This window comes from Elgaria multicarinata, chromosome 11 (genome assembly GCF_023053635.1).
Source record: "Elgaria multicarinata webbii isolate HBS135686 ecotype San Diego chromosome 11, rElgMul1.1.pri, whole genome shotgun sequence".
In the NCBI taxonomy this organism is placed as follows: Eukaryota; Metazoa; Chordata; class Lepidosauria; order Squamata; family Anguidae; genus Elgaria; species Elgaria multicarinata.
In genome coordinates, this window is record NC_086181.1 from 45153554 (window position 1) to 45178379 (window position 24826).

At 50.8% G+C, this 24826-nt stretch overlaps 2 protein-coding genes across 4 annotated transcripts in view; one reads left to right on the forward strand and one right to left on the reverse strand.

Annotated features, from left to right (window-relative positions):
• Nucleotides 1-13240, reverse strand: part of CNTROB (centrobin, centriole duplication and spindle assembly protein) — a 31430-nt gene extending 18190 nt beyond the window's left edge. Inside the window, exons 1-6 of the mRNA XM_063137389.1 lie at nt 13159-13240; nt 10980-11564; nt 10143-10233; nt 8292-8370; nt 6441-6606; nt 197-313 (exon numbers count right to left, since the gene is read on the reverse strand). Coding sequence (XP_062993459.1) covers nt 197-313; nt 6441-6606; nt 8292-8370; nt 10143-10233; nt 10980-11321 — 795 coding nt within the window. The 5' untranslated portion in view covers nt 11322-11564; nt 13159-13240. The remainder of the gene's footprint in view (nt 1-196; nt 314-6440; nt 6607-8291; nt 8371-10142; nt 10234-10979; nt 11565-13158) is intronic.
• Nucleotides 12940-20840, forward strand: TRAPPC1 (trafficking protein particle complex subunit 1). 3 transcript variants are annotated; one of them, XM_063137397.1, is made up of 6 exons: nt 12940-12963; nt 14717-14815; nt 16978-17048; nt 17923-18061; nt 19480-20329; nt 20365-20840. In XM_063137397.1, exons 2-5 carry the CDS (start codon nt 14717-14719, stop codon nt 19606-19608), a joined length of 438 nt encoding a protein of 145 aa, XP_062993467.1. In that variant the 5' UTR covers nt 12940-12963; the 3' UTR covers nt 19609-20329; nt 20365-20840. The 3 variants fall into 3 exon arrangements, with proteins under 3 accessions (XP_062993467.1, XP_062993465.1, XP_062993466.1); XM_063137395.1 differs by lacking the exon at nt 12940-12963 and adding an exon at nt 13463-13532; XM_063137396.1 differs by lacking the exon at nt 12940-12963 and adding an exon at nt 13464-13532 and having other exon boundaries at nt 14660-14815; nt 19480-20840.
• Nucleotides 20841-24826: the final 3986 nt, after the last annotated feature.

A 24826-nucleotide genomic window follows, 5' to 3' on the forward strand; every position in this document is an offset into this window, starting at 1 on the left:
CTCTAAAGGAGCTCTTTAGAGGTCTGACTGGCTCTGGCTGAAACCCGGAGCGGATTCACCGCCCCACTGACATCCAAACCACCAGCCTCCACTGTTTTGCATCCATTTCACCATCCACCTCCCTCTCTCTCTCCCCACCTAAGGTGTAGACACGCACCCACCCACCTCTGTGCATCTCCCCTCACCCCAGGCTCACCTTATCCAGCTGCTCAATCATCCCGTCTTTCTTCTTGTCGGCCGAGATGGCCACGGCCAGCTGCTGCCGCAACTCCAGGATGCGGTGCTGCAAGGTCTGGATGTGCCGTTCACAGTGCTGAGGGAGGAAAGCAATCGGGTATTTAAGCCTTTGTAGCGTTTTTATCCCACCCTTGAGCCCAAAAAGGGCTCCCAGAGGAGTTCACAAAGGTAAAAAAATCAGCCAGTCCCTGCCCTGAGGCTTACGATCTAAAAGACACGACACAAAAGGAGAGAGTCTTGGGAGGGAGCTGCCTCTTGAAGACCTCTAGTGTGGGAGAGACCACCACCTCCCTAGGTCATGGGTTCCATTGTCGTACTGCTCTAACAGTCAGGAAGTTTTTCCTGATGTCCAGCTGGAATCTGGCTTCCTTTAACGAGCCCATTATTCCGTGTCCTGCACTCTGGGAGGATTGAGAAGAGATCCTGGCCCTCCTCTGGGTGACAACCTTTTAAGTATTTGAAGAGTGCTATATCATGTCTCCCCTCCATCTTCTCTTCTCCAGGCTAAACATGCCCAGTTCTTTCAGTCTCTCTTCATAGGGCTTTGTTTCCAGACCCCTGATCATCCTGGCTGCCCTCCTCTGAACACGCTCCAGCTTGTCTGCGTCCTTCTTGAATTGAGGAGCCCAGAACTGGACGCAATACTCTAGATGAGGCCTAACCAGGGCCGAATAGAGAGGAACCAGAACCTCACGTGATTTGGAAGCTATACTTCTATTAATGCAGCCCAAAATAGCATTTGCCTTTCTTGCAGCCATATCGCACTGTTGGCTCATATTCAGCTAGGGAAGGCTCCCACCTCAGACGGGCTTGAACATTCCACTGGCTTCCTGCCAACATGGCGGCACTTCCTGTCCACCAGAACTCACTCATTCTTGACTCCTCCTACAGCTGTGAATGCCTTTCTTGGTTGCAGGACTGTCACTTAGTTTGCTTGGTCCGCAAATCAACAATCAAAGATTGTTGATTTGCATATACCGTATACCCCATGACATATAAATGGTTCTCAACCCAGCACGAGCCACCTGTCTCAACCCAGGCCGTACCTATGTGGGGTTTTGTTTACTGGCTACTCTTAGAAACCAGGAACATCACACTGTTGGCTCATATTCAACTTGCAATCTACAACAATTCCAAGATCCTTCTCGTTTGTAGTATTGCTGAGCCAAGTATCCTCCATCTCTCTAGGATAGAAGTCATCCTCCTCTCTATGGCAGACAGAAGCAGGCCTCATCCTGGCTGGTCCACATGAACAAAACCATTCATGTGCCGGTGACGTTCACCTCCATCCAACCTCTTGTCTCTGGGATACGATCCCACTTCAGAGTTAGCTTCGGATTCAGCCTCCCTCAAGCCGGCACCCTCCAGATGTGATGGAATGCAACACCCGTTGTTCTCAGCTGTCTGAGAATGATGGGAATTGCAGTCCAGTACATCTGGAGAACACCAGCCTGGGGAAGGCTGGCCTAAGAAAAAGGTGGAGGAGATTGGCTGCGTTATCTTAGGGAAAAGAAGCCATGAGGTGGGATGTTTCACTGGCTCCATTTTCAAATGCAATTCAAAGGTCTGGTGTTCACCTTTAAGCCCTTCACAGCTTAGGACTTGGGAACGGTGGAGCCCTGAATGTGAAATGGAGGCTTGTCTTGTCTTTTCAGCACCCGGCAAAGACCTCTGCACACTCGGCCTTTGAAAACACTTGAGTTCAGTGGAGGCTGGTGGCTCCAATGTCCGTGGGGCAGTGAATCCACTCTGGGTTTCAGTCAGAACTCTAAAGGAGGCTATCTTTGGATAGCTCCTTTAGAGTTCTGACTGAAGCCCGGAGCAGATCCACTGCCTCACTGATCCCAGAGCCACCAGCACCCTGGAGAGCTCCTTTGGAGTTCTGATTGAAACCCGGAGCGGGTTCGCCGCCTCACTGACCTCGGAGCCACCAGCCTTCACTGCTTGACTTGCTCTAAGCTCAGTGGTCGAATTCTGGCTTTACACACAGAAGGTCCCAGGTCCACTCTAGTTGTTTTTAAAGGACCAGGTAGCAGGTCCGGTGAAAGATCTCTGTTGGTCACGCTGAGCAACACTGGGCTAAATAGACTAGTAGCCTGACCTGGTATCAGCCACTTTTTCAGTTTCCCTGTTGCCCTGAGAAAGCGGACTGGAAAGGTCATTTTCTGGTGAATCTTCCAGTGAAATACAGCCTGTGTGAATCAGCCACGGATCTCCAAGGCATGGGTGTTCCAAATGTAATCACTTGTGGGGGGTGCTCAGGCCCAGATATGTCCCTGGAAGGCTAGAGCACTGCGTTCCCTCTTACTGTTCAATAATTCTATCCCTGCCTCTCTGGGACTAGGTAGGAGGAAAGCGTCCCCATGTCAGGGAAAAGGCTTCCAAGTAGGATCAAGGGGAGTCTTTAAAACAGGGGCGTTGAAACTCTTTCACACACCCCCAAAGGGCCAAATTCTGTCTCGGAGAAGCTCCTGAAGACCCCATCCCAGTGATGGGTGTGGCCATGGGTGAAAGGGGCAGGGCCAAAAATGCCACCACATTTTAGCTGCAAGCTTGTACTGCCGCTAAGGAAGCCGCAGGGGAGGCATCTCTGCGCTTTTTTTTTTTTTCAGATGGGGGGGGGGGAAATGGCTGGTGGCCGAGGGGAAGGGATGTGGCCATTTGGGGAATCCCGGAGAGGCAGCTTGGGACACCAAGAAGGCAAATGGTGTCCCCCTGAGGTTCTACGCCCCTGCTTTAAACATCAGGCCCTGGTGTTCTGGTCCTTGCTTCACTCACATAACACTTTTCATGGGGAATGCTGTAGGGCATGGAACAGGAGTTGGCTTCCAATGCCCATCTGCCTCCCCAAAGAACAGAGTTTTGCATCAGGAGATCCCCTGAAAATTTCAACCAGGAGCAAAGAGGACGTCCTAGAAGAGCAACCAGGAAAGCTGACTTTGGGTTCCCGGCGGCACCTGGGCTGGGGAGGGCAGGCTGTGTTCTAAGAGGCTTAGAGGGCTAAATTCAGCCTCGGAGGAGGCTGGCCAGCCCTCCGCCCACCCCAGCTTAAAGCTTGCTTAAAATGGCGCAAGGAGCTGGGCGGCAGCTCTCACAAGGTCAGGCTTATTTCAAAAGAGCACGTGGGTCGAGTCTGCGGCCCACCAGCGCCTCCTCCCGGTCAAGTTCAAGCCTTTGCTGGGCATCGCGCCACCAAGCACCTGCTGCCACCCCGTGAAAGAGAGCGGGGACAGAGAGCTGGGAGCCAGGGGTTCTGTCTAACGGATGTGAGGACAGACTGGAGTTTGGGGGGAAATGAACCCAAGCCAAGCCGGGGTGGGTGGGTCTTAATCAAGGTCACTTCATGGGAATTTGCCACCTCAACCCCCACTTTTAACTGCCCTCACCGTCAGATGGACTTAAAGGCGGGCACAAGTGAACTGTTTGTGGTCACTGGTCAATTTTTGGGACAGTCTAGCAGCTAGATAAGGTGGGGTTTGCTTTTGTAAACAGCCCGCCACAACCACTGCAAAAAATAAAATAAAATAAATAGATTACAACATTGGAAAAAGTGCAGAAGATGGCGATTAAAAGAACTGGGCATGTCTAGCCTGGAGAAGAGAAGATTGAGGGGAGACGTGAGAGCACTCTTCAAATACTTGAAAGGTTGTGACGCAGAGGAGGGCCGGGATCTCTTCTTGATCCTCCCAGAGCGCAGGACACGGAATAACGGGCTCAAGTTACAGGAAGCCAGATTCCAGCTGGACATCAGGAAAAACTTCCTGACTGTTAGAGCAGTACGACAATGGAATCAGTTACCTAGGGAGGTTGTGGGCTCTCCCACACTAGAGGCCTTCAAGAGGCAGCTGGACAAGCATCTGTCAGGGATGCTTTAGGGCGGATTCCTACATGGAGCAGGGGGTTGGACTCGATGGCCTTGTAGGCCCCTTCCAACTCTGCTATTCTATGATTCTACGATCAAGGTGCGGATAGCAATTCCCCAACAAGAGGTTATAACAGCTGCAACTATTCAGCTTAGAGAAAAGGCGAGAAAAGGAAGACGTGATAGGGGTATACAAAATCAAGCATGGTGTGGAGAATGTGGATGGGGCACATTTTTCTCCCTCTACTAGAGTCCCGTGTAGTCATTCCATGAAGTCCAAAGATGGAGGTTCAGGAGAGACAAAAGGAAGTCCTTCTTCACACAGCACAGAGTTAAGCTATGAAATTCACTCATACAAAACGTAGTGATAGCCACCAGTTTGGGTGGCTTTAAAAGGAGGTTGGATAAATTCCTGGAGGAGAAGGCTATCCGGGGCTACCAGTAGTGATGGCCATATGCTACCTCCAGTATCGGAGGCAGTATGCCTATGTACACCAGTTGCTGGGGAACATGGGTGGGATGGTGCTGTTGCACTGGTGCCCTACTGGTGGGTTTCCCGTGGGCAGCTGGTTGGCTACTGTCTGAACAGAATGCTAGACGAGATGGACCCTTGGTCTGATCCAGCATCAAGGCTCTTAAGTTTTTCTTACGTTCTTAAATTTAAAATTAATCTTTTAAGCCAGAGGAATCGAGTAAACAAAGAAGTTGTAGTCCATGAAAGACTGTAGCTGGCCCACCTCTGGCTTAAAGAGTAAGAAAAGGAGAGAACTTTCTGACCTGATTGTGAAGACAGAAGAGTCTCAACCCCCTGCTAGTCAAAGCTGGAATAAACCTTTTCCAGGTTAATTATTGCAGAGTCCATTGTGTCATCTGGTGCACGGCTGTATACTATTTGCAGAGCTAAAAATCCAAACTACATCCCCCAAAGAGCCACGTTTGGCAACCTAAATTACGCTAATCAAGTGCATTTTCGCGCACAGTGGTGGATTTTGCATAAAATATTCGAACACAGCAAGCCTTTTGGGTGAGAGGGGAGGAAAGGAGTTACGGAGAACACCAGGGATCTCCAGAAGTCCTGCTCAGCTTCTACTTGGCTCAGGTTTACTGCTTGCGTGTTTCCAAACGCGTCGCTACAGCTTCTATGGACTGAAAACGTGTGGCTGTTTTTTTAAAACTTAAAGTTACAGTTTTTGAATGCCAGCTTCCAGGTGTGATCCTGAGTTCTATGTTTGCAGGTACATGAAATACAGTCTTGATTTTGCGTGTGAGAGGAAGGGGGTGCGAAGGAGCTGGATTTTAGCCTTTTCCCTTGGAGGAGAAGTCAGGACCCCTGGGTTCTTTTGGGAAGTGTCTGAGGTCAATCGACAAAAGCAGCTGGTAGTCTGACAACTGAACCCTTTTCCTCTTGCTTGCTTGCTTGCTAGGCAGAGAACCAGTTGGCTCAAGCAGGTTTTACAACGTCTCTCATTCCCCACTTATCAGGCATGTAAGACGTCAGGCAAATGCAAAAGCCGCTACCAGAGAGTATGGTCTGGCGGGCGCGGATATGTTCCTTGTACCCGATGGGCAGAGAAGGGACTCTGCCCACTCTGAGGGTGAAGGGGGGCACGTGGCTGGGGGGTGGGGACGAAAAGCTCATTACGGGCCATGATACCGGCTAAGCTGAGTAGCTTTGCTTAAAGTCGCAGATCACATGACCTCCTCCTCCTCCTCCTCCTCCTCCTCCTCCTCCTCCCTCTGAGCCATATTGGGCCGTCCTTCAAGAAGCTTTGGCAGCCTAATGCAAAGCAATAATCCTGGCAATTAGGAGGGGCTCAGGTGAGAATGAGGGAGGGGCAGGGCTGCAGGGGCTGGTTTATTAGGCTCCATTTCAGCTAGGCACTAGCAGAGCAACACCCCAGGGAAGAAATCTGATTTAAAACAGGGGCGTAGGACCAGGGGAAAGTGGTGGCTCCGATGTCAGTGGGGCGGTGAATCCGCTCCGGGTTTCGGTCCAGACCGAAACCCAGAGCAGATTCACCGGCCCACTGACATCAGAGCCACCAGCTTCATTGTGTAGGATCTCATCCCAGGGGGCTAAATACAGCCCTACTGGGGTCCCAATCCAGCCTTCAGATGTCCCCCAGTTGGCCTCAATTCGGCCCTCGGGTGGAAAGAGCTTCGACACCACTGGTTTAGGAGAAATACACCTTCAAAAGAGCTTTGGCCGTTATTTAAATGAGCTAGGGGAGAGGAAACCCCGGTCTGGGGATTTCTAGGCCTGGTGGCCGCCCGCTCCCTCGTTCACCCACAATCCTTTGCAGGGCCTTGAGATGACAACCACTCGGCCGGCGCCGCTCACCTTCCGCCGGGCCTGCTCCTTGTCCAAAGAGTCCTTCAGCAGGAGGGAGCTGGCGTACGATGAGCGTTCGGTGAGCTGGCCCAGTCGCAGGCTGGTGTAGCGAGGAAAGAGCTCCTCGAAGCCCGTCAAAGAGCCAGGCGGAGAGACCTCCTGGAGGGGCCGGGCACTGAGGCAGAGACATGAAAGGGACGTTAACGGAGCAGGGGCTCCCCTGAAAGCAGCCACCCAATTCCTCCCGCCTTCTGCTGCTCCCATTCTTCCGCAATACCGAGAAAAGCAGGAGGAGGACCCAGGAGTTCTGGCTCCCAGTCTATCCCTATCTTCCAAATTAGGCAGCTAGAACGGCATTACATTGGCTGAACCCATGCTCGTTTTTCCTCCTAAACCTTCTCATCTCTCATTCTCTCTTACTGTCAATGATGCTACGCTTACTCCGGTCAAGGAAGCTCGTAGCCTTGGCTTTATATTTGATTCCTCGCTCTCCTTTATTCCTCATATTGAGGCAGTAGCTAAATCTTGTTGATTTTTCCTGTATAATATTGCCAGGATTCGATCATTTCTGTTTGTCTCTTCCGCCAAGACTCTTGTTCATGCACTGGTTATTTCACGGTTGGACTACTGCAACCTTCTTCTCACTGGCCTTCCTTCTTCTCACATCAGTCCGTTGGTTTCTGTTCACCACTCTGCCGCAAAGATCATCTTCTTGGCTCGCCGCTCTGACCATGTAACTCCACTTCTGAAATCTCTTCATTGGCTTCCAATTCACTTCAGAATCCAATATAAACTTCTCCTGTTGACCTTCAAAGCTTTTCACGGTCTAGCTCCTTCCTATCTCTCCTCTCTCATCTCACGCTATTGCCCCGCTCGTGCTCTTCGCTCCTCTGATGCCATGTTTCTCGCCTGCCCAAGGGCCTCTACTTCCCTTGCTCGGCTCCGTCCATTTTCTTCTGCTGCCCCTTACGCCTGGAACGCTCTTCCAGAACATTTGAGAACTACAAGTTCAATCGCAGCTTTTAAAGCTCAACTAAAAACTTTTCTTTTTCCTAAAGCTTTTAAAACTTGATGTTGTGCAGACCTTATACTGTTAGTTTTGCCCTACCCTGTGCCTGCTTACCCTACCCTGTGCCTGTTTGCCTTCTCTTCCCCTCCTTATTGTTTTACTATGATTTTATTAGATTGTAAGCCTATGCGGCAGAGTCTTGCTATTTACTGTTTTACTCTGTACAGCACCATGCACATTGATGGTGCTATATAAATAATAATAATAATAATAATAATAATAATAATAATAATAATAATAACCACCCTCCTCCCTGGCCACCCCAAGGGCTGCCGCTTCGTCCAGAGATCCTCCTGTCACTCCAAGCCTAACCCCTCTCCTTATGGCATTGCTCGTTCGCTGGGTCCCTGCATTTCTCTATGGAACTGTGAACCCCTATTACACTCTTCCACAACTAGGTGACTTCAGACATATGAGAAAGATGGGAATTGGAGGTCACCAGTTTGGGGAATGCTGACCCCTCAGGTAAACCTGCTATGTGTGTGTGTGTGTGTGTGTGTGTGTGTGTGTGTGTTTTATGTGATCACCTCTCCAGGCCAAAGAGGAGGTGCCTCCATTCATCCTTCAAAGGTGTGGACGAAGGGGGAACTGGCGTCCACAGGTCCCCAATGAAAACAGTGACGCGGAGACGCCGCAATCCCTCGGCAGGCCATGGAATGGGCAGGAAAACCTTTATCTGCCCCTCAAGACGCAGCCGCCGCTCGAATCGGGAGCAGCTACGTTAACACTTGGCTACGACACGGGCTGATCCCAGGTGTAGGAAGCCTGTTAAAGACCTGAGATAATCTTACTTGAGCAGGGCGGCCGTGCTGTCGCTCTCGAAGGAGTCGTCATCTTTCCGCTCAAAGGTCCCTGTTGCCACGGCGTCCCCTGCGGGGTGAGAGGAGGAAATTGCATCTGCAGGCCGGGAGTAACTTGGGGGCGGGGGGGGCAAGGGAAACGGAACCAGCTCCTCCCTGCCCCACTGGCTGAAACAGGACAGCTGGTAGTGAAAAATCCAGCACTGACTTCCCAGCAGGGCTCAAGGGGTCCCCCACCATAAGCCCCATACCAGGAGCCCCAAACAAACACCCTTGGGAAGAACTTCACTCCAAGTGAAGCCTAGCTGAGGATACAGCAATTGGTGTAAGGCCTCAAGGACCACTCTCTGTTTTCCCACAATCCCGAGGCAGAAAGAACTTGGTTAGCGCAGGTCGCAAATTCCCTTGTTTAATACCGTGAAAAGGTCAAGCAGAAGGAAACCTTGTTCCTGCCGCAGGGCCCGACCTGCCAGAACTCAGATTCATGAAACGGGCTGCAAACGCAGCTAGCAATGCTGCAGCACTGCCCTACAGGCTATATGTAGGATAACCAGGTGAAGGCCTTTTTATTCACTCAGGCATGCTAAACAAACTTGTGTTTTAAATAAACGTTGGGCTCTCGCCATTTTAGCATGGGTTTTAGTCTTGAGCTGCTAATTGTTTTTTGGCCTTGTCAGCCACTGAGAAAATATCTGGCCATATGAATTAAAGAAACCAATGAAACAGCACAAGCTGGCAAATCTCTTAGAGATGTTGTGAAGGTTGACAATACGCAGGAAGAGAACAGCAGCAGCAGCAGCCCCTGGGTATAGCAAAATGGACACAAACAGTTACTTCAACTGAAAAAGCCCATTTCTAAGGCAGTGGACCACAACGAAAATCACAGATGAAAATCCTGAATGATCGGCATTTTTTTCACCATGTGCTGAAGAGGCTAGCCCCAAATGTAAACCGGAAAGCAGCTTGCTTCTTCAGCAGTAGAAATTGCTTTAGGGCAAACTAAGAGCTCCTCCCCTGCCTTTCATGGTTATGCATCTCACTCTGCCCCCATGCATGTACCTATCTTCACTAGTTCACAAGCACAACGTGGCAGCTGAACGTTAATTCAAAAGACTTTCAAGTATCCCCCCACGTGATGGCGATAAGGTCAAGAAAACGTGATGCTGCACAAACATCAAACAAATTAAGACTACTTTTGCAACTAGGTTTGAGTATCCACTGCCACGTCCGGGGAAGGAAGAGAGGCTGTGTTATCGACAGGCACTCAAGAGCTGGAGAATCAGCCACTCAGGGTGTCGCACCCAGAACCAGAAGTAAAATTACTTGAGAGGCTGAATAGGGTGATTTTGCTATGGCAAAGAGCTAAGGAAGGAGGCAAGACACCAGGGAAAGGGTGGTGGTGGAAGGATGCCATGCAGTGGATATAACTCAGGGAGGTTGAACCTTCTTCAACCCAAGGGCCAAATTCCATTTCGGAGAAACCCTTGGGGGCGGCATTCCAGTGGTGGGCAGGCTGGAGGCAAAAGGGCCGTGGACAAAATAACAAAATCATGAGCATATTTTAGCTTAAAACTCACACTGCCAATAACGAAGCCTTAGAATGGTCAAAAACCAAGAAACCATCGAACAATTGGCGGTCAGGGAAAAGGGCATTGCCCTTTAGGGAACCCGGGAGGGCTGGATTTGGCCCGCGGGTCTGAGGTCCTGCACCCCTGATATATAAGACGTGGCCTTGAGGGAGGGAGACCCTCCTCTGTCATGGGGATGTCTGGTTGTTCCATCTTCTTTACAGTAAAACAATCAAGCGCCCAGCCCAGCCCAGCCTCTCTGCCCCACTCTCACCAACAGCCGGACCCCTTGACCGGAGCATGCTCTGTAGGTGACAGCGCACATTCTCCATCTCCGTGATGTGGCGGGACTCGGCAGCGACACCCTGGAAGAGAGAAGGAGACCTGAACGTTCACCCTGCGTCTCCCAGGAGCTCCCCTTCCTTAGCTTGGGAAAAAAGGAGGCTCAGGAGAGACAGGACAGAAATGTACAAAATTATGCCCGGTGCAGAGAATGTGGATAGGGAGGAATTTTTCTCCCTCTCATAAATTGCTAGAACCCAATGGGGTCCTCCCATGAAGCTGATGGGTGGGAGATTCAGAACAGATTAAAGGACGGACTTCCTCACAAAATGCAGTTAAACTACTGCATTCCCCTTGCTCAATGCAGGAATCCACCCTAAAGCATCCCCAACAGATGCTTGTCCAGCTGCCTCTTGAAGGCCTCTAGTGTGGGAGAAGAGCCCACAACCTCACCAGGCAACTGATTCCATTGTCGTACTGCTCTAACAGTCTGGAAGTTTTTCCTGATGTCTAGCTGGAATCTGGCTTCCTTTAACTTGAGCCCGGTATTCCGTTATTACCACAAGATGGCTTTAAGAGGGGGTTGGAAAATTCCTGGAGGAGAAGGCTATCAATGGCTACTAGTCCTGATGGCTATAGGTGTACCACCTCCAGTATCGGAGGCAGTACACCTATGTACACCAGTTGCTGGGGAACATGGATGGGAAGGTGCTGTTGCACCCATGTCCTGCTTGTGGACCCCTGGTTGACAGTTGGTTGGCCACTATGTGAACAGAGTGCTGAATGAGATGGACCCTGGGTCTGGGTCAGCATGGCTGTTCTTCCTCACCTTCCTGAATGCACTGGCCTCCACACTGGTTGAAAGCCGGTGGTTCAGCTCTTCTGCCAGTGTATCCAGATCGACCTCGGCGGCCTCAGCTTCCCTGGCCAAGACCAAGCTGTGCTGGTTCTCCAGGTGGGTGCGGGCCTGAGCCTCGGCCTGCCGGCTCTGACGCAGGGATGTGTAGAGCTGTTCCGTCACCCTGGAGGTATATGGGGTGGCTGACTGAGAAGAAGGGACCTGCTGCACTGGGGTGGCGGGGTCTGAGCCGGGGAGAAACTCCATGTCGCTCAAGAGATCTTCGCTGTGGATGGAGGAGGCCAAAGTCCGAAGGGTGCTCTTCTCCGCCATGAGTGGCAAGGGGTGTGGCACGCCAAAGTGTTTCTCTTAAGCAGCTTGGCTGCAGGAGTTCTGGGTTCAGAAGCCCAGAGTCCCTGTCATAATGGAGCGTCCCGTGACAACAGGTTTCCTTGAAAGGGAAGGCCCACTCAGACGTGCTGATCTGTCCAGAGTGCTGGACGGAGGTTGCTGGAAGGAGATCACTTTTTAAGGCCACAGGAAAAGGCTGGGCAGGTGTTGCTTCCTAACTGGCCCCTAGAAGAGAAAATAGCACCCCGAGGGGCACAGAAATTAACAGCGCACCAATGGGAAGAATGCAGGTAACATCAGGTGTGGGAGGGGGGGAGCCCAGCTGAAGCCAGGCCCCACTGCCCCCTTTCCTAATTTTGACCTTGTGTTCTGCCTCATATGAGGACGCTGTTGTCCACGTCCCAGTTATGGACAGATGTGCAGGGCTTAATTCTCATTGCTTAAGCCCCGCCCACCCAGATACCCTTAGACTCCTCCTCTTGCTCCTCAAGCCCCACCCCTTCCCCTTTCCAACCATCAAAAGCATTCTAAATTCCCATCCCTGCCTCTCCCCAAGCCCCTTGCCCCATTTTACATAGTCCGCCCTGGCAGATCCTTGAAACACCACCCAACATCCATTTCCTCAACTCCACTTACCACCTCTGGATTACTTATTATTTAAAACATTTATATACAGCCCATCATTACCAAACCACAAGGCTGTGTACAAAATTCATGTTGTGGGGGGGATGGACCAATAAAAACGAAACGCAAAGAGAAAAACAAAACCACACTGTGCTAGGTGTGAAAATCAGCAGGTGCGTTTTCAACAGGCATCAAAACACCACCCAAGGGTGCTGCCTGTCGCACTGCAGGAGGGAGGGAATACCACAGGCAGGGTGCCACCACGGAGAAGGCCCTTCCCCTGCTCAGAACGGTCTCCAGGTTTCTGAGGGCCCTCAATGCTCCCCCTCACCCCAGCCAGTCTCCCTGGCTATGGGGGCGGTATATAAGTGTAATAAATAAATATTCTCCTCTTTCTGACCTCTTGCTTGCTTGCCAGGCAGAGAACCAGTGAGCAAGCAGGCAGGAGCATCTGCTGCTCCTGCTTCTCCTCCTGGCCACCACCATCATCTAGGCCAGAGCAGGAGGCAGGTTGCAGTGGGGAAGAGGAGGAGCAACTCTGGGGATTCCTGTCGGTGGGCCCCTGGTGGAGCGTGGGCCCTCAGCCGGTGCCCGATCAGGCCTACCTCTGGCGCCGGCTCTGCCCCTGGCTGCCGACTGACGTAGCTGCTTAGGAACAGGGCAACCAGGAGTCCTCGATCTGACACCACGCCCCAAGCAGGTGCCCTCTGGACGCATTGGACTGCAACTCCCATCAGCTCAGAATGATGGGAGTTGCAGTCCAACACATCCAGCGAGCACCCGTCAAGGCTGATCTGAGAGAAGGGGCAGGTCGATACAGGAGAAGGCTCCTCAGGTAAAATCTACCTGAGTGGCTACCTCAGGTAGATTTACCTTGCCCCAGCCCCTCCCCCACCCACCGCCTGCACACTCCTTAAGCCCCACCCACAATTCCCTGGCCCTGTCTGTCAACCACCCAAGCCCCACCCACCTGCTGCAGGCCCCTCCCCCAGTCCTTGAGGTAAATCACAGCCCCTCCCCCACTTTTGGAGACCCCCCCTTCTCACTGCCCCCCTCCCCCTCAGGCCCGACTTCTCCCCTCAGGCTTGACCAGCTTCTTCTTTCTTCTTTCCCGCCGTTTGAATCACCGGTTGCCGTTTGAATCTCCCGCGCGCCCCCTTATCCTCCTCCTCCTCCTCCTCCTCCTCTCGCCCACCTCTAGGCCGCATCGCCAACCTTCACACAGTGCGCCCAAAACATTTCCTCCCCCTTGGGCCCGCGCAACTCCTGGCATCCACCCTGGGCCGCAGTAGGGGGGGCGGTTTGAGGCCGGCGCCGCCATCTTGCTTGAGGGCAAGCGCTCCGTTCGGGTTGAAAAGGGCGGGGGCTGAGAGCGAGAGAGAGAAAGAGCGCACGCGCGGTCGAGGCAGGCGTGGGGCGGGGAGAGCGTGAGAGACGCGCGCGCGCCGGAGACCCGACCAATGGGCGAGCGCGTGCGTTGCGTCACCTCGCCCTCCCTGCCGGAAGTAGCAAGGCTTTAGGAAGCGGCTGGGGCAAGGTGCGGTTGCCATAGAGACGAAGGAGGAGAAGGTGAGGCTCCCCCCAACTAGGAAAGCCAGGATAGGGCTGGTTTTAGGGAGGGGCCCGAGGGTCATGTGTCCTCCCCCCCACACCCAAATTTCTGTTTTCCAAGGCGGAGCGGGTTTACTCAGAAGGAGCCCCGCTTGGCTCCATGGGACTTGCTTCCTGGTCAGCCTGCTTAGGCCTCTGCTGCCGGAGCAGGGATGTGGCAGGTGGCTCAAGTCAGCGAGCCAAGCTGCATGCTGCAGGCCCAGGATCACTAGGGGCGGGGGGGGGGGGGGCGCTGCAAGCCCTGAGCATCAGCCCAGCCCAGGCAGCCTCCCCAAGGAAGCCTGGAGAGGTACCTCTGCCAAGCATCGCGCCTTTGACTGAGGTGCCCTGAAGGAAGGTGGGGGGAGGGGCATGACTGGGGGAGGGGGGAGGAATCTTGCATGGCCCCACTAAAACCCTCCATGAGCAATTAAGATGGGATGCATCCCCTCTGCATTATTATTATTATTATTATTATTTTAGTTAGTAGTAGTTATTTACTAGCGCCTGAGTTGTATTCAATATCAGATATTTTCATTTCGTATTTGAGCAGCATATGGATTATGCTTTTACTATATTGATTTGTTTTGAAAGACCGTATTCTCCCTTATGAGCCTGCCCATGCTTTGAGGTCTAATGAAGAAGCCCTTCTTTCAGTCCCACCATCTTCACAGGAGCGCTTGGTGGGAACATGGTGCCCTCTCGGTGGCTGCTCCAGTGCTCTGGAACTCTCTTCCCGGGGAAGCTAGGCTGGCTCCCTCCTTGATGGGCTTTTGGAAGCAGGCTAAAACTTGTTTGTTCCAGCAGGCCTTTGGAGAATAGTCTGGCCCTCCATCTGTGTAAATGTCTTATAATTTTGTTGTGTATTTTAAACGTTTATGTTCCCCCCAATGTATGTTTTAAACTTTGTAAGGCCTCCTTGAGGCCCAGCATTGGGCAAAAGGCGGGATACAAATAAATATAATAATAATGATCATATATGGATTATTTTTGAACAATATGCATAGAAAACTGGTAATATTTCCCCCCGCCAGCTGTATATTTATTTGGTATTCAGTTTAAAAAGGACCTCCCTAAAAAAATGTGTGTGTGTGTATGACGTATAGAGAACCGCTTACGGACATCCTGGCCGGGCACTCCTAGATCCCCTGCTTTTCTTCAAGATGACGGTGCATAACTTGTACATCTTTGACCGCAATGGCATCTGCCTGCACTACAGCGAGTGGAACCGGAAGAAGCAAGCCGGCATCTCCAAAGAGGAGGTGAGGCTCTAGCTTTCGATATGTTGAGGGGCTCAGGCCTGACCTCTTTGTTGGAAATATTGTGTGGGGCGAGTCTGTTTGGTGATGAGGGGATTGCACTTGGCGCATGCTCAGAGGCCTTTGCCAGTATCGTTCCGTGCGTTTATCGAGTTGCGTTATCGCTTCGCATGTTCTGGAGCTTGGCGTTTTGGTGCCGAAAGTAGGCTGAGCATCGGGGGAAGCATTACAGCAGCCCCATTGGACTGCAACTCCCATCGATGGTCATGCTGCCTGGGGATGATGGGAGTTGTAGTCCAACCCATCTGGAGGGTGCCGGGCTGGGAAAAGCTGCATTACAGTATGTGATGTCGCCCTTCTGGAAGCTCAAAGCCGGCTTAAACTGCAACACGTCGAACTGTTACCTTGATTAGTTTAGCTTGGCTTTAGGATATGCTGGAAGTTGCTTAGTTTCATCTGTCTTAATCTTGTCTGATACTGAGCTTTCAAAACTTGGTTCCATTCCAAGTGAACATGACTAAGCTGTCAATTGATTTTTTAAAAAATGGTAAGCTGATTAAGTGTGCTGCTTTAGAAGGGTAAAAGATTTTTTTTAAAAAAAAAAAATCAGTGCAGTTATGTGTTCTTCAGCAGCTGCTGTTGTGCGATGCCACCCTGACCATCTTTCCTGACTCTTTAAAGCCGGTGAAAGCTGCCCGTTTCGCTCTCTTCTGCTCCTTCCAGCCGGGAATAGCACCACCTCTGCATTGGCTGCCTTTTCTCTGGACTTTAGTGGGCAAAAAGAGAAGGAGCAGGTGCAATGCCACGATCCCACCTTCAACAGGAAAAGGGTCGTCGCAGGGAGGGAAAGGGGTAGAAGTGGGTGCATTTTGCCACTTCTCTTTCTGCCTGTGAAGGACATCTGTCACAGTGAAGCAAATGAGCAGCGATCTGAACTTTTCCTGCCGCAGAATGACAACACATGACTAGGGAAGGAGCGGAGTGACTTTGACCAAACTTCAAAAGCCTGTTATATTTATTATATTTATTTAAATAGCCGAAGCTCTCTGGGCGGTTCACAAAAATTAAAACCATTCATAATATAAAACAACAGTCTAAAAACATGATTTAAAATACAATATAAAAACACAACTAGGATAAAATCAGCAGCAGTGCAGAATTACAAATTTAAAGTACAGATTTAAATCAGCAAAGTGAACATTAATTTATAAAGTATTCTAAATACCAGGCCCTCCTCCTGGTAGCCACCTGCCTCACTTCCTTTGACAGAGGCTCATGAAGAAGGACCCCTGAGGATGACCTTAGGGTCTGGGCAGGTCCATATGGGAGGAGGCGTTCCTTCAGATAGCCTGGCCCCAAGACATTTAGGGCTTTAAATGTTAATACCAGCACTTTGAATGGGGGGGGGGGGTTTGAAGGAAAAGTTAACAGTCACCCTAACTCAGGGTGGATTTGATTTAAATTAATTTGATTTAAATTATGATTTAAATCACTACTCAGAAAGACTCAATTTAATCATGTGACTTCCCCCCCCCTCAAAAAAGTGCACCCTATTCATTTTTTAAAAAACTTAGCACTTAAAAGGTAAGGGGTTGATTCTATGTACATAGATTTGCAAAGGAACAAAGGGATTGTGATCTCTGCAGACACAAATTCACAGTTTTGAGAACCGTAGAACCAAGCAGCTGTGATAATATCTTCTAGACAGAAAAATTGCCCAATAATCTGACAGAAACCTCTGGAAGAGCATGATATTATGAATGGATGAATGGAATTCATTTACCAAAAAAATTAAACATTGCATGAATATACAGCCTCATGCTACGTAATTAAAAACTAATCCTTATTTCATGATGAATAACCTTTGGACTATAATGTATCCTAAATAGAAAAGTATCTTTAGATAGATTCTTCCTCAAAAAGCACTTTATTAAAAAAATCCGATTTAAATTTGAAAAATCCGATTTTTTTAAAAAAAAATCATTGATTTTTATCCACCCTGCCCTAACTGATGTTGCATTGCGCGGCCTGGTGCAGCTGGCCACGGTGTGGCGCTAGAGCATCGCGAGTGAGTGTGACCGTAGTTGCCATGGATTTTCCTCCCTTCTCCCCGATCATGCGCAGACTCTCTATCTCTCTCCCTTCTCCCTCCCCACCCTCTGCAGGAGTTCAAGCTGATGTACGGCATGCTATTCTCCATCCGGTCCTTCGTCAGCAAGATGAGCCCTCTGGATATGTATCCTTCTACCCAATGGGTCAAGCAGAGATGTCAGTCTCGTGACAGGCGCAGGGGGGAGCCCCCCCCACACACTTTTCCATCCATGCTATAAAAACCATTTATTTATTTATTTATTTATTTATTACATTTTTATACCGCCCAATAGCCGAAGCTCTCTGGGCGGTTCACAAAAATTAAAACCATAATAAAAAAACCAACATGTTAAAAGCACAATTTCAAAATACAGTATGAAAAGCACAACCAGGATAAAAACCACGCAGCAAAATTGATATAAGATTAAAATACAGAGTTAGAACAGTAAAATTAAAATTAAGTGTTAAAATACTGAGAGAATAAAAAGGTCTTCAGCTGGCGACGAAAGGAGTACAGTGTAGGCGCCAGGCAGACCTCTCTGGGGAGCTCATTCCACAACCGGGGTGCCACAGCGGAGAAGGCCCTCCTCCTAGTAGCCACCTGTCTCACTTCCTTTGGCAGGGGCTCACGGAGAAGGGCACCTGTGGATGATCTTAAGGTCCAGGCAGGTACATATTGGAGGAGGCGTTCCTTCAAATAACCTGGCCCCAAACCGTTTAGGGCTTTGAATGTCAATACCAGCACTTTGAATCGGGCCCGGACCTGGACTGGCAGCCAGTGAAGTTGTAAAAGGACTGGCGTGATGTGATCTCGCCGGCCAGTCCCTGTTAGTAAACGGGCTGCCTTGTTTTGTACCAGCTGAAGCTTCCGGACCGTTTTCAAAGGCAACCAGTGCTTTCAAGACTGAAGGGACTTTGGGAAGCCGGGCAGGGGTGGCAGAGAGCAGGAACTTGCCAGGTTGCCTGTCTGACCTCTCTCCTTCCTTGAGTTCTCCTTAACCTCTGCCCCCTCCCTCCAGGAAGGATGGCTTCCTCTCCTTTCAGACCAGCAAGTACAAGCTTCACTACTATGAGACACCCACAGGGCTCAAAGTGGTGATGAATACGGACTTGGGTGTAGGAAACATCCGGGACGTGCTGCACCAGATCTACAGCTATGTGAGTGGGGGGGTGCGGTGCGCCCCCTTGATTTCCCCCCCATCCCATGATAACCAGTTGCGTTATTATCTCATGTATATGTACATCTCAAAAGAAAGGGGTTAGAAACGGGTTTTCCCCAAACTGGCACTCTCCAGGTGTGTGGGACTGCAGCTCCCATGATCCCCCAGCCGTCTGACTGGGGATTATGGGTGCTGTAGTCCAACACACCTGGAGAGCGCCAGGTTAGGGATTTGAAGTGCATACTGCGGGGGGACGGAACTATTCCCCACCTAACGCATAATCGTGCTGCAAGAGAGCTTGCGAGAATAAAAATCACAATGTCAATATAAAACAACAGCAAATAAGATACAGCTAAGATGGGCATAATGAATGTGCTCCAGCATCATCTGTATGGTGCTGGAAGAATTGACAGACGGAAAACAACTGGGGGCTAAGTGGTGGGCTTTATAACACAAGGTGTGGCCCCTGAGAAGGCCCTGTCTCCACCAGCTGTGCTAGAGGCGTTCAAGAGGCAGCTGGACAACCATCTGTCAGGGATGCAGGATTCCTGCGTTGAGCAGGGGGTTGGACTCGATGGCCTTGTAGGCCCCTTCCAACTCTGCTATTCTATGATTCCCGCCCCGCCCCCCTTCACCTGATCTTGCGGCGTGTAGAGGCTGATACAAAAGTAGAAGCTGTTTATTATTAGTGCTATAAACTTTATTTTCTCTAGCTAAAATTATTTCTGGCCCGCTTTTAAAGGTGAAACCTTCTCTATACATCAGTTCCCTGGGAGTGAGCCCCATTCAATTTAGTGGGGCATACTTCTGAGTAGACATACTTAGGATTGTGCTGTTCTACTCTTTCGATGTGTTTGGAAAGTGTTTATAAGTAGTATTAGGAAGGCAGAAGAGCAATAGATAAAACCCATCGGTTTGACAAGCCAAAGGCCTTTCTGTATAAAAAGTTACTTACCTGATGTCGGAAGACCGCCGGTTCAGGATTGAGATGCAGCTGATTTTTTAAGAAAGGGATCCAAATTCATGCTTCCTTTTGGCTTTAATTCATCTCCTGGGATGCCTTCACATCTACGCTCAAATAGCGGCAGTTTACTCCAGCCGTAAATGGCTGCCATCACATTGCAGTAAACAGGAATAGTTTATCCCACGTAGTTGATGGCAGTTTGGATCGTGTCTGCTCTATCTACTGCTGGAGTATCTGACTGCTCTTTGAGTGACGGGAGGTGCAAATGCCTCCCCCCCCCGCCCCCACCAAAAAAAGAACAAAGCAGAAGTTGCCGTGTATGGCCGCAATGGAAATATTTCTTGGGGAGGCAGAACTCCAGTGTTCAGTTTCCCTCTCTTGCCGGGGGTGGGGGGCATTTGGAGAAGGGCTTGGAGGGGTTCTCATGGCATGTCCTTTCATCTCCCCCTTAGATCTTTGTGGATTACGTGGTCAAAAACCCCCTGTGCAACTTGGACGAGACCGTGCAGAGTGAGCTCTTTCGGAACAAGCTGGACGGCTTCGTCCGCGGCCTGCCCTTCTTCTCAGCCCGAGCAGGCTAATTTAAGGACTACATTTCCCACGGTGCGCGTGGGCTGTCGGCAGGCGGTGAGCTTGACCGTTTCTCTGCTGGGTGTGCCCCCTTCAGAATGGCTCCCCTCATCATGTACTTGCTGCCCAAACCCGGCCGCTGAGCATGGATAGCTTTGGACAGGAATCGCCTCACGTTACTTCTCCGCCTCTCTTGTCTCTTGAACCCATCACCTGGCTGGACCTCCGTCTATGACGCCATTGGGCATTTCTCTCTGTCCTTCCTTTTGTGAGGGGACCCCACTGGCCAGCGTGTGTCTCTCTGGCCATCCCTCACCCACAGCCCTTTGCCAGTCCAGACCTGCTCCTTTCTATTTATAGTGCCTCCTCTCTTCTTTGCCTCATCCGTCCTCCCCGCAAACTCCCTATTTATAGCCTGTCTCTCCTCCTGCTTTTCTCATTCAGCGCTCTCCCAGCCTGGGCCTGACATCAAGTGCCCCCAGGGGCTGCTTGGACGGGACGGGATGCCGTAGCGGCAGCAGCGTGTCCTTCCCAAACGCGCCTTGCGAGAGGAGGGCTTAGCGATAGGGCTCCTCGTTTCCACTGCCGGGAAGAGGCGGTGAGCACCAAAGGTCGAGACACGGTCCGTGCCTTTTCACTGGATCCGGCTCCCAGGAATGAAACATCACTGGGTGTGTCTCAAGTTCAAAAGGGATTTGGCCGACAGCCCCGGGCCTCCCCGGGTGGTTGAGGGTTGCTGCATTTCCTTCCCAAGCTTTGCCGGCCAGTTTGCCGGCCAGCTGTGGTCGCTGCCCCGGGACCTTGCCTGTTTGCGGTGGCTGGTGCTGCCTCGGGTCGTTTCAGCTGCCATTGTTTTGCAGTATTTTCACTAAAACCTGTACAGTAAACCGATGTCTTCGCCGCATTGGTCCTAACAAACAAGACGCCCAAAGCCAGCGAGGCATGTTAATACGCCGGGCGCACGTTTTTCACATTGCGCAGGGGTTTTTACTTCCTCGGGCTTAGACGTTCAGAGGACGAAAAGGGAATCGAAGCATTCAGCAGCTCTGCCTCCAGGCCAAGAATGGAGTGCCCAGGCTAACGGCCACCTCGTTTCTCCGCTCTGGGAGGCCGTCGGCACGGCCGGTTGAACCCTTTGTATGTGTTTTGTTGTTGTTGTTGTTCCAAACGTCTTTAGCTCCGAGAAGTCTGTACGATTCAGGCGTGTTTCCAGCTCCTTAAATACAACTTGACCAAAAGGAAAGGTATCGTCTCTCTGGTTCTTCGTGTCGCGATACGTTGTGCGTCGTTTGAAAGGTGGTGCTGGTGGATCTCGGTCCGTTAAATGGCCTTAGTATTCAAGTATTTGAAGAGTGCTATCATGTCTCCCCTCAATCTTCTCTTCTCCAGGCTAAACATGCCCCATCTCATTTCAGTCTCTCTTCACAGGGCTTTGTTTCCAGACCCCTGAGCATCCTCGTTGCCCTCCTTTGAACCCCCTCCAGCTTGTCTGTGTCCTTCTTGAATTGTGGAGCCCAGAACTGGACGCAATACTCTAGATGAGGCCTAACCAGGGCCGAATAGAGAGGAACCAGGACCTCACGTGATTTGGAAGCTATACTTCTATTAATGCAGCCCAAAATAGCATTGGCCTTTCTTGCAGCCATAGCGCACTGTTGGCTCCTATTCAGCTTGTGATCTACAACAATTCCAAGATCCTTCTCGTTTGTAGTATTGCTGAGCCAAGTATCCCCCATCTTGTAACTGTGCCTTTGGTTTCTATTTCCTAAATGTTTCCCTAAATTGCCCCTGACTTGGTGGTGGAGATTGTGCCATGCGAGCCCGAGATCTCAGATTCAGTTTCTGGCACCTCCATATAAGAAGGGGCTGAGCTGGGGAAGGTGTCTTAACCTCATAGGCCATGGTGACCTGCTGCCCATCAGCACACACAGTACTGGGCTGGATTGGTTCCCTGTTGCAGTGTTGGCCTCTGGCATGATGCCCCCAGGTCTTGGTGTCCCTCAGTGCTGGGGGCAGGAGGCAGATCATCTAACTCAGCCTCCCCCAACAGGGTCCCCTCTAGAGAAGTTGGACTACAACTCCCAACATCCCCAGCCAGCATAGCTGGGAGTCGGTCCAACACCTCTGGAGGGCACCAGGTTGTGTAAGGCTGATCTACCTGTAAGATGGGCACCTGGGCTCCATCCATCCCCTCATACCCGAAGAGGAGGTGCACGTATTTATGATATCGTCCTTCAAGAGGCAATCAAAGCGGCTTACAAATGATTCTCCAACTAAAACTCAAATTGGGTCCAGGGCCCAGAACAACACGGTGCCTGTACGGAACCGGGACGACTCCGGCAGCGCTAACTGCTCTCGTCCTCCGCCTTCCCCGGTGTTGCACCGGTCCCCAAGGGCCTCTGAGTGCCGGAAGCATCCCCACAACAGAGAGCAGGGCTTTGGCCTTGCATTCAAGCCAGCTGCCAGGCAGCTACTGCTAAAAGGCAGCGCGCCTGTCCTCCACGCTGGGTTTTAGTGTCTGATGGGGATTATCTTCACTTAATCCTCCAGGACACTGAGTTCAAGCAGGTAGCTGCTCATAGGTGCAGGAAGCATTGGCGGGGCGCGGGGGGAGGATAAACCTGTGTATTGAGAACCCAGGAGTGTGGGGCTGGGGGCCCTGTTTTCCCCCCTTTTTTTACTAAGATGAGTATCGCCCTGAAGAGCCGGACCCCAAACTCCTGTTTCCCTCCCGCCAGGAAATATCCTGCCAGGAAAAGAGAGCCTGAAGTATCTGCTTGCTTATAGGACCCAGAAGGCTCTGCCTTGGAGATCGGACTTCACCACCCACCAGAAGTTTGATTTCAAGTCCCAAGAAGGGAATAGGATGATCCCTGGCCGTCGAAGCGTTCCCAGATATCAGGCAGTTCTTGGTTTCATTCTAACATTTAAAGATACACAGCCAGCTTATGGGCAACAGGACTCCATTCTTGCCACTCAAACCCAGTGGTGCCTGTTGAGCTAACACTAGCATTTCCTTGTCTTAAAGAAACTTCCCCCCCCCCCCTCCCCAGACGCCTTGGGCTCTCCGAGCAAGCATGTAACGACGAAGAAGCACCCCCTGTTTCATAATTTCCTTTCCCCTTTGAATCTCTAAGCTTCCTGAAGCTCCAGGTAACACAGAGCCCTTTGACTCTGAGCCCTCCTTACTCACCTGCCTGCTGTCTTTGCAGAGGACCACCATATCCCAGACACAACCAGAGGATTTTAGAGATCATTGGCCTGTTTTTCCACTGTTCACACTTGAACAATGACTCAGAGTTGAGGCTGGGGGTGTTTTGCAAGTAGCAGGGGATTCCTGGCTGGGTTAGGGTTTGGCTGCTGTTCTTCGCCAGGAGGAGAAACCCAACATATTGCGCTTCTTCCTGGGCCCTGGCCAGGCCACGCACAGATGTGTTCCCTTTCTAGCTTCTTCCTTCCCCAGCCACCCAGGCTTCCTGCTAATCCCAGCAAGCTGACTAGGTGGCGTTAGGCCGGTCGCTCCGGATGGTTTGGGTGCGTTGAGAAGCTTTAATTTTTGCACAATTCACGAGCTTTAATGCCTGCAAAGCCCCAAACGGGAACAGCGTCCGTCGGGCCCTGCCAAAAGTCGGTCCCACTGGCTTGTTTTATTAACCATTTAAAGTCTTTGGAGCTTAGCTTCGGACCACTATGTTAAAAAGAGGGGCGTTTCCTTCTGTGAGCCTTGGAGGTCCAAAATTTGTCAGTCCCCTTATCTGGTTGTCATGTCTCTGGGGAGGGTACTTGGGGGGTGGGACTTGCGGATTAGGGCAGAAGCCTCCATTCCGCAGCTACGCAAGCCTCACCTGCCCCTGGTCAACCATCCCATCTCTTGGGTTTCCATCATAGAATAGCAGAGTTGGAAGGGACCTACAAGGCCATCGAGTCCAACCCCCTGCTCAATGCAGGAATCCACCCTAAAGCATCCCTGACAGATGCTTGTCCAGCTGCCTCTTGAATGCCTCTAGTGTGGGAGAGCCCACAACCTCCCTAGGTAACTTATTATTATTATTATTATTATTATTATTATTATTAATTTATATAGCACCATCAATGTACATGGTGCTGTACAGAGTAAAACAGTAAATAGCAAGACCCTGCCGCATAGGCTTACAATCTAATAAAATCATAGTAAAACAATAAGGAGGGGAAGAGAATGCCAACAGGTACAGGGAAGGGTAAGCAGGCACAGGGTAGGGAAAAACTAACAGTAGAAAGTAACAGTAGAAGTCTGCACAACATCAAGTTTTAAAAGCTTTAGGAAAAAACTGATTCCATTGTCATACTGCTCTAACAGTCAGGAAGTTTTTCCTGCTGTCCAGCTGGAATCTGGCTTCCTGTCACTTGAGCCCGTTATTCCGTGTCCTGCACTCTGGGAGGATCGAGAAGAGATCCTGGCCCTCCTCTGTGTGACAGCCTTTTAAGTATTTGAAGAGTGCTATCCTGTCTCCCCTCAATCTTCTCTTCCCCAGGCTCAACATGCCCAGTTCTTTCAGTCTCTCTTCATAGGGCTTTGCTTCCAGACCCCTGATCATCCTGGTTGCCTGCCTCTGAACACGCTGTTCATACATATTGTTTGTCTTCTAGCTGCTCCGCACGGCTCCTCTTGTTACAGAAAATATTGTGGTCCTGCACACACAGGAGACTTAAATTGTTTGTTTGTTTTCCTGTTAAATCACTTTGTAATGTGGACATAAAACCTACGTAACAGAGAACATGAATTGGACGTATTTCTCCCCACTCTTTCTTTTCTATTGTACATTGACCAGCCTGGCGCATGGCATGCGCACGGCATAAGAGAAAGTGCAAAGGTGTATTTTAGTGTTGTACATTTTAGGTTTGTCCCCTGATGAATTGCAAAGCAGTTAAGCCTTTCAGCCTTGTTGAAATTCCTCGGCCAGCAGAGTTTACGGTCTTCATGAATGACTCCTCCAATCACGTTGGCAGACCCTTTGTGGGTTCCCCATTCTTCTGGTTTTGGAGACGAGGGGTTAGGTGAGCCCTTGACGTCAGGGTCCACAAAGCTGCACCCCGGAAAGGAAAGAGAAAGTCCTTTGAGGGACACAGGTCAGGAGCGTTGTATCCAGAAGACCAGGCATCCTGTGCGCTCTGGCGGACTGGAAGCACAGGCACGCATCCCCGGTGCAAAAGAATTGCCATGGCACCCTCTTAAGGACTTGGTAGCAAATC

Coding starts and splice junctions, on each gene's coding strand:
- TRAPPC1 (XM_063137397.1), top strand. CDS start 14,717: ATGACGGTGCATAACTTGTACATCTTTGACCGCAATGGCATCTGCCTG. Junction 17,049..17,922: donor AAGATGAGCCCTCTGGATAT/GTATCCTTCTAC, acceptor CCCTCCCTCCAG/GAAGGATGGCTTCCTCTCCT. Junction 18,062..19,479: donor TGCACCAGATCTACAGCTAT/GTGAGTGGGGGG, acceptor TCTCCCCCTTAG/ATCTTTGTGGATTACGTGGT.